The sequence below is a fragment of the Platichthys flesus genome, chromosome 22, assembly GCF_949316205.1.
Source record: "Platichthys flesus chromosome 22, fPlaFle2.1, whole genome shotgun sequence".
NCBI classification, from domain to species: Eukaryota; Metazoa; Chordata; class Actinopteri; order Pleuronectiformes; family Pleuronectidae; genus Platichthys; species Platichthys flesus.
Window position 1 is genome coordinate 378,763 of NC_084966.1, and position 12,987 is coordinate 391,749.

The 12,987-nt window shown below is 47.6% G+C and overlaps 2 protein-coding genes and 1 pseudogene across 3 annotated transcripts; all 3 read left to right on the forward strand.

Annotated features, from left to right (window-relative positions):
* Nucleotides 1–552: 552 nt before the first annotated feature.
* On the forward strand, nt 553–2,917 carry LOC133933320 (zinc finger protein 541-like). Its single transcript, XM_062380343.1, has 10 exons — nt 553–665; nt 818–864; nt 973–1,060; nt 1,196–1,499; nt 1,594–1,648; nt 1,726–1,865; nt 1,936–2,039; nt 2,239–2,293; nt 2,372–2,457; nt 2,528–2,917. The coding sequence occupies exons 2-10, from the start codon at nt 818–820 to the stop codon at nt 2,714–2,716; spliced, it is 1,068 nt and encodes a 355-aa protein (XP_062236327.1). The 5' UTR covers nt 553–665; the 3' UTR covers nt 2,717–2,917.
* Nucleotides 2,918–5,318: 2,401 nt separating this feature from the next.
* On the forward strand, nt 5,319–7,208 carry LOC133933332 (required for drug-induced death protein 1-like; annotated as a pseudogene).
* Nucleotides 7,209–8,413: 1,205 nt separating this feature from the next.
* On the forward strand, nt 8,414–12,700 carry si:dkey-190l8.2. Of its 2 annotated transcripts, XM_062380320.1 has the most exons (9): nt 8,414–8,694; nt 9,093–9,190; nt 9,292–9,446; nt 10,583–10,751; nt 10,852–10,954; nt 11,184–11,326; nt 11,475–11,686; nt 12,065–12,173; nt 12,246–12,700. In XM_062380320.1, the coding sequence occupies exons 1-9, from the start codon at nt 8,470–8,472 to the stop codon at nt 12,520–12,522; spliced, it is 1,491 nt and encodes a 496-aa protein (XP_062236304.1). In that variant the 5' UTR covers nt 8,414–8,469; the 3' UTR covers nt 12,523–12,700. The 2 variants fall into 2 exon arrangements, with proteins under 2 accessions (XP_062236304.1, XP_062236305.1); XM_062380321.1 differs by lacking the exon at nt 9,093–9,190 and having other exon boundaries at nt 8,474–8,694.
* The last annotated feature ends 287 nt before the right edge of the window (nt 12,701–12,987 follow it).

Genomic DNA, 12,987 nt, shown 5'->3' on the forward strand with positions numbered 1-12,987 from the left:
GAGGAGTGGGCCTGGGGGGGTGGAGCTCAGCAGCAGCTGGGAACGAGCCGAACACTCACTTCTTCCCCGATGGTTACCATGAAGGTTACCATGACAGCTACCAGGACGCTTACCATGACGGGTACGTCCCACACGTCTTCTGCAGCCCCACCACCCCGGGTCCCAGTCCTCATTACCCACAAACCCACAGCGTCTCCAGCCCCGCGCCTCACATCCATCCCATCACCGAGGCTCTGGGTTTTCACAGAGGAACATCCACGCAGCTGATCCCAGATCAAACCTTCCAGCGCTGCCCTCTGACCTCTGAAGCTCCTCAGCACCACCTTCATCAGACGAGTCAGCACCTCCTCCTGAACCAGGCGGATCTGATCCAGGACCAGACGGACGTCTTCGACCACAGTTTCTCTCCTCAGGCAGGAGGCCAGAGTGTGAGCGGTGCTGCCCAAGGTCCGAGCCTCGCTGCTGGGCTGATGTGGAGTGACGAGCCTGGAGGAGGAGGAGGAGCAGGAGCAGGAGCAGGAGCAGGAGCAGGAGCAGGAAGAGGAAGAGGAGGAAGAGGAGGAAGAGGAGGAGGAGGAGGAAGAGGAAGAGGAAGAGGAAGAGGAGGAGGAAGAGGAGGAGGAGGAGGAGGAGGAGGAGGAGAGGCACAACCACAGTGGACCTGGGTGAGTAAGAAAAGTGTTCAATTTGGTTCTTTAGCTCCTGTAACGTAATTATAATTTAATATTAAAACCATCGAGGACTCTAGTGTGAGAATAAGTCATTTAGAGAATAATAGAATAATTACCTGATTTAAATGTTTTCGGTTCATTTCCAGATGAAAAGTTCACAACCTGAAAACAACACAAAGGTTTTAGACAACAGGTAAAATGACGTTGTTCACTTCTCAGTGTTGTTCCAACAGAAACTTGTTACTGTTAGAAATCTACTTCTCAGATGTGTGTGTCTGTGTGTGTGTGTGTGTGTGTGTAGCAGGCTGCTGTGCACAGTGTGTAAGAGAGACTTCCGGAGTCTCCCGGCGCTGAACGGTCACATGCGCTCTCACAGCTGCTTGAAGAAGGTTCACACTCTGTTTTCTTTTTAACGATGATTCACTCGTATGAATGTGAATTAAAAAGTTAGAGCTCGAGTTGAGGATGAGCTCATCGATCCCACTTTGACATTTGACCTCAGGTTTAATGTTGTTTTTTGTCAGGGCGTGGTGATGCCGGTGTCTGTGCCCGTCCAATCCAGAGCGGCGTCCAAGGCGTGTAGGGCTGGACAGAGGAGAAGCAGTCGCTCGTCTCCAGCCACCGGAGGCGCTGTGCTCTACCGCAGCCTGATGCACCTGGAGGAACAGGAAGTGGTCACTAGGGGCAGCGCAGCGGCCAGAGAGGTCGAAGGTCATTACACCCCTCCGCCCATGCTGTGTCCGATCAGGGCGGGGCCGGGGCTGTACTGCTCCATCACCACCAGGAGGCAGCGGAGAGCACCGACCGTTCAGCTTCACAGCTCAAACAGTGAGTCGGTTCAGCAAGGGGGCGCTAGAGGGAAGGCCTCTGCTGATTGGATAACAGCCCTGATGATGTTTAAGTTTCTATCTCTGATTGGCAGATGGACTCAGTGACCTTGTTGCCATGGAGACAGCAGCAGCAGAGATCAATAAGCCGTAAGTCGAGTTCGTCTCCGAAGCAACTTTCAACCACATCGCTATCGGATCAGCTGACCCTGAGCTGTCAATCACAGGAGGATCAATGTAGGGCGGGGCTTCCAGGCTGAAGTCCCAACTCTACGCAACCATAAATACGCCCACTCTGACTCCCAGAATGCATTGTGGCTGTGGACGCCGTGTGACGAGCTGGAGAAACCTGTCAATCAACAGCGAGGTAAACAGACACGTTTCCTCGCTATGATAATCATGATGGCAGTTTGTTGATTGACACATTGTTCGTCCAGTCACGACTCTGTTGACGATGGCTCGCTCCAGTGTGGTGCCAGGGGGCGGGGCCAGCCCAGAGTACGCCCTCAACGTCCTATCACAGTGCGCAGGAGATTTTCTGGTAAATCTTCCATTTGTTTATTTTTAATTATTCAATGATTTGATTTGTTTTCTATTATTCTATAAACGTTTCACTTCGATGAACGACCACCAGGTGTCATCAGATCTTAAATGAGTGTTGCTGAACTGTGATTGGTGCAGAGCAGTTCCTGACTCCACCCCCGTCTCAAGCTGCGTTCCGTGTGTTTTGATGTTTGCAGCTGACGCTGGAGAAACTTCTGTCGCCTCCCGAGTCCTCGGACAGGAGCCGCGCAGGTCAGCTGATCGCAGGTCCATGAAGCAGACGCTCCTCGGACTCAAGCAGATTAACGTTCATATTAATGTTTCTTACAGACGTGGCGTGGAGCGCGGCTGAGACGACGGCGCTGGTCAAATCTCTGCGGCTCCATCGGAAAGATTTCAGCAGAGTCCAGCGAGCGGTGGGTTGAGTTCTATCCTCATCAGAAAGGTCATGTGTGTGTTTAACGTGATGTTACGATCTGTGTTCAGGTTCAGACCAAGTCCGTCTCGCAGTGTGTGGAGTTTTATTATCTGTGGAAGAAGCATCTGAGTCTGAGAGCGAGGCCCCCTGCTGGGCTGACCGTCACTCTGCCCGAGACCACAGTCAGGAGCTCATCAGACCAGCAACATGGAGACCAGCGTGACCCTGAACGACCTTCACACAAGAGGAGGTCATGAGAACGACTAGTGATTGTGTTTCTCTCATCGTGTCATCAAGTTGTGTTTAACAAGTAAAGGTTATATATATATTTGTATACAAATAAAGAATAATCAATAATAACCAGTTCATTCATGTAACCATGCGACTGGTATGTGTTTACCACTGGTTCTTTCTGAGGAGACGAGACTCAAACCAAATAAAAAGTCAACTTTGAAATCATGAAATGTGACGACATCCTTTCTCGACCTGCACATGATGTGTAGAGCATCTTCTCTCTGTACAGGAGAACAGAGATCCTCCTCCTCCTCTCTCTGAGCAGACCCCAGGTCAGGTTAGAGATAAAGGACCAACAGGACATTGTGTCTTCACTCAGGGACGTTCAGGTTCTTTGTGTGTCTCACCAGACGTTAGGACACAATGTGATGAATGAACACACACTTTAGACTGAACTGTCCAATAGGATGCAAACAGCTCCACGATACAGAGAGAGGGACCTTCATGTGCTGCTGGGATGGGTGAGGCAGGGTGAGGGAGATGTACTGGGAGGCTGTGGGAGACGTCTTCAGACTGGGTGGAGACAGCTGCTCATGTTGCTCTGTTAGTGTTTGTGAGTTGTTTCACCTCCTGGTCTCTTGATGCATCAAGTCGACATTAAAACTTTCAGCTGCTGCCGGAGTTCTCCTTCCACCAGCTGCCAGGAATCTTCCAGGAAACTTCCAGGAAACTTCCAGGAAACCTTCAGGAAACTTCAGGAAACTTCAGGAAACTCCAGGAAACTTCCAGGAAACTTCCAGGAAACTTCCAGGAAACCTTCAGGAAACTTCAGGAAACTTCAGGAAACTTCAGGAAACTCCAGGAAACTTCCAGGAAACTTCCAGGAAACTTCAGGAAACTTCCAGGAAACTTCAGGAAACTTCCAGGAAACTTCCAGGAAACTTCAGGAAACTCCCAGAACTAAACACAAGAGAGAAAACGTCTGTTGAACCAAGTGAAGAATCGTGACTCTGAAAACTCAACAATCACATTAATGTCTGTAACTGATCAAACACTGAACACAACAGGAAGCTGAGTCAAAACCACTGATGGAAACTAACATGACCCAACAGACACACACACTATCACACCCACACACACACTATCACACCCACACAGCGGCTATCAGAAATGACTCGTCAGTCTCACAAAGGTGACACTGTGACAGGAAGTGTGTGTGTCTCTGTGTGTGTCTGTGTGTTTCTGTGGTTTTCATTCATTCAGGTTCAGTTTCACACTGAAGTTTCTGACCTGAAACACTGAACCAACACACATAGACTTTACTGATGAGGCAGTCGAGCTCCGACAAACACTTTAATAATGTTGTTACTTACACAACACAAAGATTTTAATCATATTTATATACATATATATGTATGTATTATTATCATCATCATTATGGTAAAATAATCTCACTTATCTTTTTGTCCACTTTTAATCGCTTTGTGTGTCAAGGTCAGAGGTCAACAAGATCCCATGACGCATCCTGAACCAGGGACTGGACTGAAGCTACACCACTCACATTCACAGACACACACACATACAAACAAATGTTGTTGTGGTATGTTGTATGCTGTTGTATGCTGTTGTGCTATGTTGTATGCTGTTGTATGTTGTGGTGTGTTGTTGTATGTTGTTGTATGTTGTGGTATGTTGTTGTATATTGTGGTGTGTTGTTGTATGTTGTTGTATGTTGTGGTATGTTGTTGTATATTGTGGTGTGTTGTTGTATGTTGTTGTATGTTGTGGTATGTTGTTGTATATTGTGGTATGTTGTTGTATGTTGTTGTATGTTGTTGTATGTTGTTGTATGTTGTTGTATGCTGTTGTATGTTGTGGTCTGTTGTTGTATGTTGTTGTATGTTGTATATTGTGGTATGTTGTGGTATGTTGTTGTATGTTGTTGTATGTTGTGGTATGTTGTATATTGTGGTATGTTGTGGTATGTTGTTGTATGTTGTTGTATGTTGTGGTATGTTGTATATTGTGGTATGTTGTGGTATGTTGTTGTATATTGTGGTATGTTGTTGTATGTTGTTGTATGTTGTTGTATGCTGTTGTATGTTGTGGTCTGTTGTTGTATGTTGTTGTATGTTGTATATTGTGGTATGTTGTTGTATGTTGTTGTTTGTTGTGGTATGTTGTGGTTTGTTGTTGTATATTGTTGTATGCTGTGGTATGTTGTTGTATGTTGTTGTATGTTGTGGTATGTTGTTGCGTGTTGTTGTGTGTTGTGGTATTTTGTGGTATGTTGTTGCGTGTTGTGGTACATGCTACATACATGGGTTTTGTTTCCTGATGTGTTTTTGTGATTCTGTGGACAGGACTATGCTAACAGTTCCCCTCTGCTTCCAGCCTTTATGCTAAGCTAAGCTAGCCCTGTCCTGAGTCCAGTTGGGAGCTGAAGATGAGATCAGAGTTTAAACTTGTTTTCAGTTTAAGAAGAAGCTTCTAGGACGTGAAGGACGAGTTCCTCTCGTTCTCGATGTTGACTCAGTAAAACAAACTGAATTCATCTGAGCTGAAAGTTTCAAAACCAGGTTTTAAAAAGTCCACATTCTTCTGGTGATCCCGACTTTCCTGTTCATGTGGGAGCTCACTGAGTTTCCTGTGTCGGAATCGGCTTCAGGCATCTAATAAAGTTTGACTCCTCCTCACTCCAAAGGTCCTTCTGTCTGAAAGCAGGAGCCGAGAGGCGCAGGAGAAACTCTGCCACAGCAGAGGAGGAACGAGGGATGGGACAGCAGGAGGAGAAGAAGAAGGAGGAAGAGGAGGGAGCAGCTGCTCCTCTGGGGAAGAAACAGAAAAGCTCCAAAGAAGTTTATTTCTCTGTCCTGCCGGATAAATATGAGCCTCTGATCGAGGAGGAGGAGAGAGAGACGCCCGAGGAGAGGAGGAAGAGGAAGGAGGAGAAGAAGAGGAAGAAGAAGAGGAAATTTAAAAAGTACAGAAAGGTAAAAGAAAACTGAAACTGAAATAATCTCACTGTGTAATTCTGTGTTCATCAAGATCAGCTGATGAATATTAATCAACAAACATTTAAAAAAAAAGAAAAAAATTACACTAGCGTACTTTATGTTCAAATGAAAACAAATAATAAAACATATAACATCAATAAATAAATAAATATAGTAATAGTTGTAATAGTAATATAAATAAGAATTTAAAATGCAAAAACAACTCCCAGTGAAACCAACTGCATTGTGGGTCTCAGGTTACGTTTACCTCTACCAGTTCAATCATGGGACAAATCTCTATGATCATAAACATGTAAATACCTGAGACTCCAGCAGCCGGTGGAACTGGAGCTGAAGACGAAGATGAAGAAGACTCTGGAGCTTCTCCGGTTTCCAGAGGAGCAGAACCAGAAAGCTGAAGAGATGAGTCAGAGCATTAAAACTAAAAACCTGCTGAACAAGTTGACGTTAGCGTTTGATTGACGGCTGCACATGAAGTCATGTTATCTCTGCTGTCAATCATTGACTCAGCAGGGTGAGCTTGACCTTTGACCCTAACACACTGGAGCAGGGATCAAACTGATGACCAGCACACAACCAGACTTTCTAGCTCCTCCTCCTCCTGCAGCAGAGCTCTGGAGACATTACCATATAATCCTCGATATCTTCGGTTTCTGGAGGAATCACATGATTTCTCCTTTTGGCTCCAGACATGAGTCAAACAGCAGCTTCTCATGAATTCATATTCATCTGAGCGAAGAAAAAGAAAAGCAATGTTTTATCCCCTGCATAGAGTGCTCAACGTTTCCCAAAATGCATCATGATAAGCCGTGTACAACCGCTGGTCACTCACTGCGCACATATCCCATCATGCACTGCAGCGGAGACGAGAGGAGTGAGGTCAGCAGGAGCAGGCCGACCTGTCATAGAATGTCAATAAGAGCAAAGCGTATATATTCATACCTTTAAATAATTATTGACACTAAGAGTAAAGTAAACACTGAACGTGCTCCGGGGGTTCTCAGTCCTGATGAGCTCACAGAGACGTTCTGTAATCCTGCTGGAGATCAGAGAGGTCCTCCACTTGTTCTCAGAGGTCGGGACCCGGTCTCAGAAGAACCCGGGTTCAGAGGGACTGAGACCAGGTCTCAGAGGGACCCGGGTCCCTGAGACCTTCACAGGAACCACTGACCGTCTCTTTTCTTGGCAGAACATCGGGAAGGGGCTGCGCTTCAGCTGGAGCTGTCTGCTGATTGGCTTACAGAGCATGGCGTCCGTATACACCACGCCGGTCTCGGCTGTGTCCACGGTGGTGACGCTGGTCAACAGTGGAGCGGGGAGCCGGCCATGATGTGACAGTGAAGTGACCCCTGACCTGAGAGGTCATCAGGGGTCACCAGGGGTCATCAGGGCCCCTGGCGGTCCTGGCCCCTGTTCCAGAGATTGTTTCTAATAAAACCTTTTTTCACTTTGAATAAAAGTTGAACATAAAAAGTTGAAATATTCAAACCTTAAAGAACTAACGTGTTTACTCTCAGTTTGTTTTATATTTTAATCATCACTGCTTGTGACAGCTACTCTTATTATATACATGAATATATATTTTATATATAATTATAAATTCAGATTTTTGTATTTTCTACTCTTTCTGAGATTAAACAGTATTATATGTTTATTATGTACTTTACATGTTATAGTGTATTAAATCGTTTTCCTATTATTTTTTTCTTTAGATGAATTTAACAAACTCTTTTATTAAATATGAATAAACATCAAAACTTCTGCTGGAAAGAAATTGACTTTGTTCCTTTAAATATACTTTATATTTCAGACCTTCCATACCTCCTTGCTTCCTTCACTAACCCTCCTTTCCCATTTCCTTCTCTGTTCTTTACTTCCTATCCTTCCATGCTCCTTCCCTTCTTCTTCTCCTTCTCCTCCCATCCTCCCTTGACCAGATGATGTCACTGTTTCACACGATGTTCTGCTGCGTCATGTTTACAACGAAAACTTTAGATGAGAGTTCACTGTGAAGCGTCCAACTCTCTCTCTCCCTCTTCTCCCCCGTCTCTCTCTCTCTCTCTCTCCCTCTTCTCCCCATCTCTCGCTCTCTCTCTCTCTCCCTCTCTTCCCCCCTCTCTCTCTCTCTCCTCCCCCTCTCTCTCTCTCCCCCCTCTCTCCCCCTCCCTCTCTCTCTCCTCCCCCCTCCCCCTCTCTCTCCCTCCCTCTCCCCCCTCCCTCCCTCTCTCTCTGTCTGTCTCCCTCTCACTCTCTCTCCTCCCTACTCTCTCTCTCTCTCTCTCTCCCTCCCTCCCTCTCTCTCTCTCCGTCTCCCTCTTCCTCTCCCCCTCCCTCTCTCTCTCCCCCCCTCTCTCTCTCTCTCCCCCCCTCTCTCTCTCTCTCTCCCCCCTCTCTTCCCCCCTCTCTCTCTCTCCTCCCCCTCCCCCTCTCTCCCCCTCCCTCTCTCTCTGTCTCCCTCTCTCTCCTCCCTACTCTCTCTACGTCTCCCTCTCTCTCTCGCTCCCTCTCTCTCTGTCTCCCTCTCTCTCCTCCCTACTCTCTCTCTCTCTCTCTCTCGCTCCCTCTCTCTCCGTCTCCCTCTTCCTCTCCCCCTCCCTCTCTCTCTCCCCCCCCTCTCTCTGTCTCTCCCTCTTCCCCCCCTCCCTCCCCCCCTCTCTCTCTCTCTCTCTGTGTGTACGGTGTCAGCAGCAGCTGTTAATAGAAAGCTGGCTGCAGAGCGTGTTAAAGTTCACAGAGAGGTGGGACTCGAACCTGGGACCATGTCTCCGCTGCAGCGGTCTGTCTACTGGCGCCTGTCTGTCGTCTTCGTCTTCACCTCCTTCCTCTTCTTCCTCGACATTTTCACCGCCGCCATCGCCGCGGTCACTTGTAGCCATGGTAACGTCACCAGCCCAGACGCTTTGAATGCAGCGATCAACCAATCAGGAGCCGGGGACGAGTCAGAGGGCGAAGCCGATTGGAGGACGGACGACCGGCAGCGAGACGTGAGGGGTTTAGTTTATCCCTTGATCGTTACTTTGAATCTATAGAGTTGATCTTTCATGATGTACTTGAAGTTGATCTGTTAACTTGTTGAATTAGAATGATTCAGCTTCTTGTGTAACCTGTTGATAAGTGAACTGTGACTCAGCAGATTCACTGTTAATCAGAAACCTGACGTTGATCAACCATTAGAGGAAAAGTTGATGTTTCAATGGAGACACTATGATGACGCCATGTTTTCAATCATTGAGTCAAACTCAGCTTCTCCATGTGCCGATTGAGTGGCTGAACAGTGGGTGACCTTTGACCTGTGTGTGGTCGATGGTCAACACTTTCACCTTTAGCCCCTGGGTTCCGTGGACATGAACACACGCTGTGTGTGTGTGTGTGTGTGTGTCAGTCAGTGTGTGCTTGGACAGAGTGGTTGTCCTATGGTCAGACTGTGTTCATGGTGGGCCAGCTGCTGGGCTCTCTGATTGGAGGAGAAATATCCGACCGGTACGACTCACATGACACATGATGATCAGTTCATTCTACATGTGAACAACATGTGGTTGTAGCATTAGTCAATAACAAATAAATACCTCGCTCACGTGCAGGTATGGGAAGCGTCCAGTGCTGCTGGTGTGTGTTTGTGTCCACGCTCTGTGTGGCCTCGTGCCCGGCGTCCTTCCTCAGCCACTGGTCTTCCTCGCCGTCCGCTGCCTGACTGGTGTCTGCTGCTGCTGCATCAACATCTGCTCCTTCAGCCTGGGTAACACACACACACACACACACACACACACACACACACACACACACACACACACACACACACACACACACACACACACACACACACACACACACACACACACACACACACACACACACACACACACACACTTACTTCAGATCAGACTCTCCCTTCATTCTGTTTTTATTCTTCTCTTACATATATTCACTTCTTAGAAACAGAAGAAAACATCTGGTTGTAGGTTATTATGAATTTAAAGAACCAGACTGTGGTTTGTCCCCCGAGTCTGATTGGACCTCGGTGGGACAGACACACACGCACACACGCCTGCTGGGGAGCACGTGTCCCAGACAGAGTCGTGCCGACCGCTCTGTGGTAATGAAGCGCGACGGCCTCCAGCCGCTCTGATCAGGGGTCAGAGCGGCTGGAGGATTTGTTAAAGAGTCTCAGAAGAAGCAGGAAAATGAAATCCTTCTTTAATGAAGGAAAATGTTTATACTTAAAATATAACTGAAAACAACACGTGTATAAGAAACTGACATAATCAGTCAAATACCAATGAAACTGTGGAAGAAGATAAAACACCTGGGTTCCTTCACTGCCTCCTATTCCTTTCTCACCTCCTCCTTCCCTTCACCGTTTCCTTTGTCCTTTCTTCCACGTCTCCTGAATTCTTCACTACCTCCTTCTTCTATTTTACCTTTACTCTCTCTTTCTTAGCTCCTTGTCTCCTTACTCCCTCCCTCCCTCCCTTGCCCACTCGTCCTCCTCTTTGTCTCTTTTACTACGTCCTCTGTTTGGAACTCTCCGGCCACACCAGAGGCCACGACGACAGTTTGTGTTCGATTCTCCGGTGGAAAGTGGAGTTTGATCACTTTGCTGAAACGGGTTGAACCTTGATCGAATCCAACACTCTGTAGTTCTGTAACTTCCGTCCTCGCGGCAGCATCTGTTCTTCTGTCGAGGACAGACGGGTGGTCGGGGACACCAGGGTGATCGGATCCAAACAGGGATGTAGGATTGTGTGTCACCTGCAGGGAGACGGACGCTCGTAGCTCGTGTACATACCTGTCAGATGCGTGACCTTTTGGGGAGCTTGTTGTGAACTGTCCCTGTGAGACACGTCAGCAGCAGTTAGCGTGTTTGCGTTGCAGCCGTGGAGTGGACGCCCCCTGCTGCTCGGCTCTGGCCGTCGGCCGTCCTGCCCTTCTGCTTCAGCGTGGGGACGATGGTGGGAGCTCCTCTGGCCTGGCTCAGTCCCACCTGGACTCACCTGCACCTGACGCTGGCTCTGCCGCAGCTCGTCTGTCTGCCGCTCTACTTGTACGTGCACACTCCTGGCCACCTGTCCACTTGTCCAGCGGTCCACCTGGTGGACCAGGGTTTTCTAACAGCATCACCTGACTGCAGCGTGTCCTTTCAGTTCCATCCCAGAGTCTCCTCGCTGGCTGCTGTTGAAGAGGAAGATGGACGTCTTGGACCGATACCGGAGCAACAGCCCTGAAGATAAACAGTGTCTGGACCTGGTAAACACACAAACACACAAACACACAAACACACAAGCACACAAACACACATCCGGGTTTCAAATATATTCACACATTTTGTATCTTTGGACACAAACACTGAAACATCTTAATAAAATAAAACAGACATAAACATCAGACCTGCTACTCATCTGCTCGGTGACCTGGTCTATTAATGGAAGTGTGTGTGTGTGTGTGTGTGTGTGTGTGTGTGTGTGTGCACATGCAGCTGTTGCACTCTTCCTGCTCTGACCTGCAGAAACCCTTCGAGGTTCAGAAGGAGGAGCCACACACAGGCCCCGCCCCCAGTGACATCATCCACCTCCGACACCCGACCATCCTGCTGAGACTGTTCATCATGAGCTACCTGAGGTGACGTGAGGAGTGGAGTTCTCACAGTGTGAAGCAGTCCTGCTCTTTCATGTGCACTGAGTTCATGACGATAAACAGAGAATTTGTATTTGACTCATTTTAAACTGAAAACTATGAACAAGATGTTTTGACTGTTGTTGTTTTGCAGTGCAGCATCAGCGCTCACGTACTTCGGCATCTGTATGAACATCGGCTCCTTCGGCGTCGGCGTCTACTCCGCCCAGTTCTTCTCCGGCCTATCAGAGGCTCCCTGCCTGCTGGTCCCACTGGTCCGCCTGGGGCGACGGCCAATCAGCATGCTCGCCCTCTTCCTGAGCGGGGCGGCCTGCTTCGTGTCGTTACTTCTGTCCAGATATGACGGTGAAAACATCTTAAATCCAGAAGATGAAGTTGATCTGAGAGTTGGAGTCCCACAGGGCTCGATCTCAGGCCCACTCACTATCTACATGAGACGACACTACGCAGACGACACTGTTGTTTATGTTAAAGTTAGCTTGTGTTAGCGGAGGCTCAGATATTCTGTCCTCGTGTTAAACACCTGCACGCAGGAAATTCTTTCTCCAAAACTCAATGATCATTAATCTATAAATATAAATTATCAGCTACGATTTAATTTAAACATTTCAAATATGTAAATAAGTCTATATGAGGATTTTGTGATTGATGTTTGTGGACTCCTTGATGGATTTGTCTCTGACTGACCAGTGATCAGATATTGATTGATTGCTTGTCGTGCAGGCGAACCAGAGCTGGTGATGGGTTTGGCTCTGTTGGGAAAACTCTGCATCCTGGCGGCCATCTTCATCTCGACGCTGTACGCCATCGAGCTGTTCCCCACCGTGGTCAGGTACACGCCCACTCACACAGATTGAGCAGGTCACATGTGCAGCAGATTGTAACCGGTGTGGTTCTGATCCAGGCAGCGCTGCGTGTCCCTGGTCAACCTGTGCTTCCGCCTCGGCTGTCTCGTCAACACCCTGGTTCCCCCCAACCCCAACGGAGCAATCTCATTGGCTGCCATGGCCGTGTACAGCAGTGGACCAATCATAGGCTGCGGCCTGTGCCTGTTGCTGCCGGAGACCAGCGGCGTGACGCTTCCTGACTCGGTGGAGGACTGTGACCGGCAGCCGCACTCACAGGCGCCACCTGGAGGACATGATGAGAAACAAACTTTTATCATAGAACTTTCCTCATGAGCCCAGACTCCTGTTTTAACACTATTTCATGATATGCTTTTACTTTGAAAAGGTTCTGCTTCCTGTCCGGTTTGTCTTTTGAACAAACTCGACGTTTTAATCATGAAACGTCAGTTTGCACAAAGTACGAAATCTTCAAGGTTCAAACTCAAGACCTCAAAAAACACTTTAAACCAAAGATTTCTGTTTGTCTCTTTCAAACTTCACGAGTAAAACCAATAATAATATATATATTAGAGAAGGTGAAGAACGGTTTCACTATTTTCATCAAGTTCGTCAGTGGACGACACATCGTGACTAACGTAGCTAGTTTGATTTATTCCTAAACGTTAAACTTTATCTTTGAATTGTAACTTTTTCTTGATAAGATCTCATTCTTCTGGGTTTTAGTTTTAAATGGTAGAAGTATAAACGCAGTCGTAAAGTCCCATGATGCAGCAGTGACAGCGCGGTGATCCTCAGGGG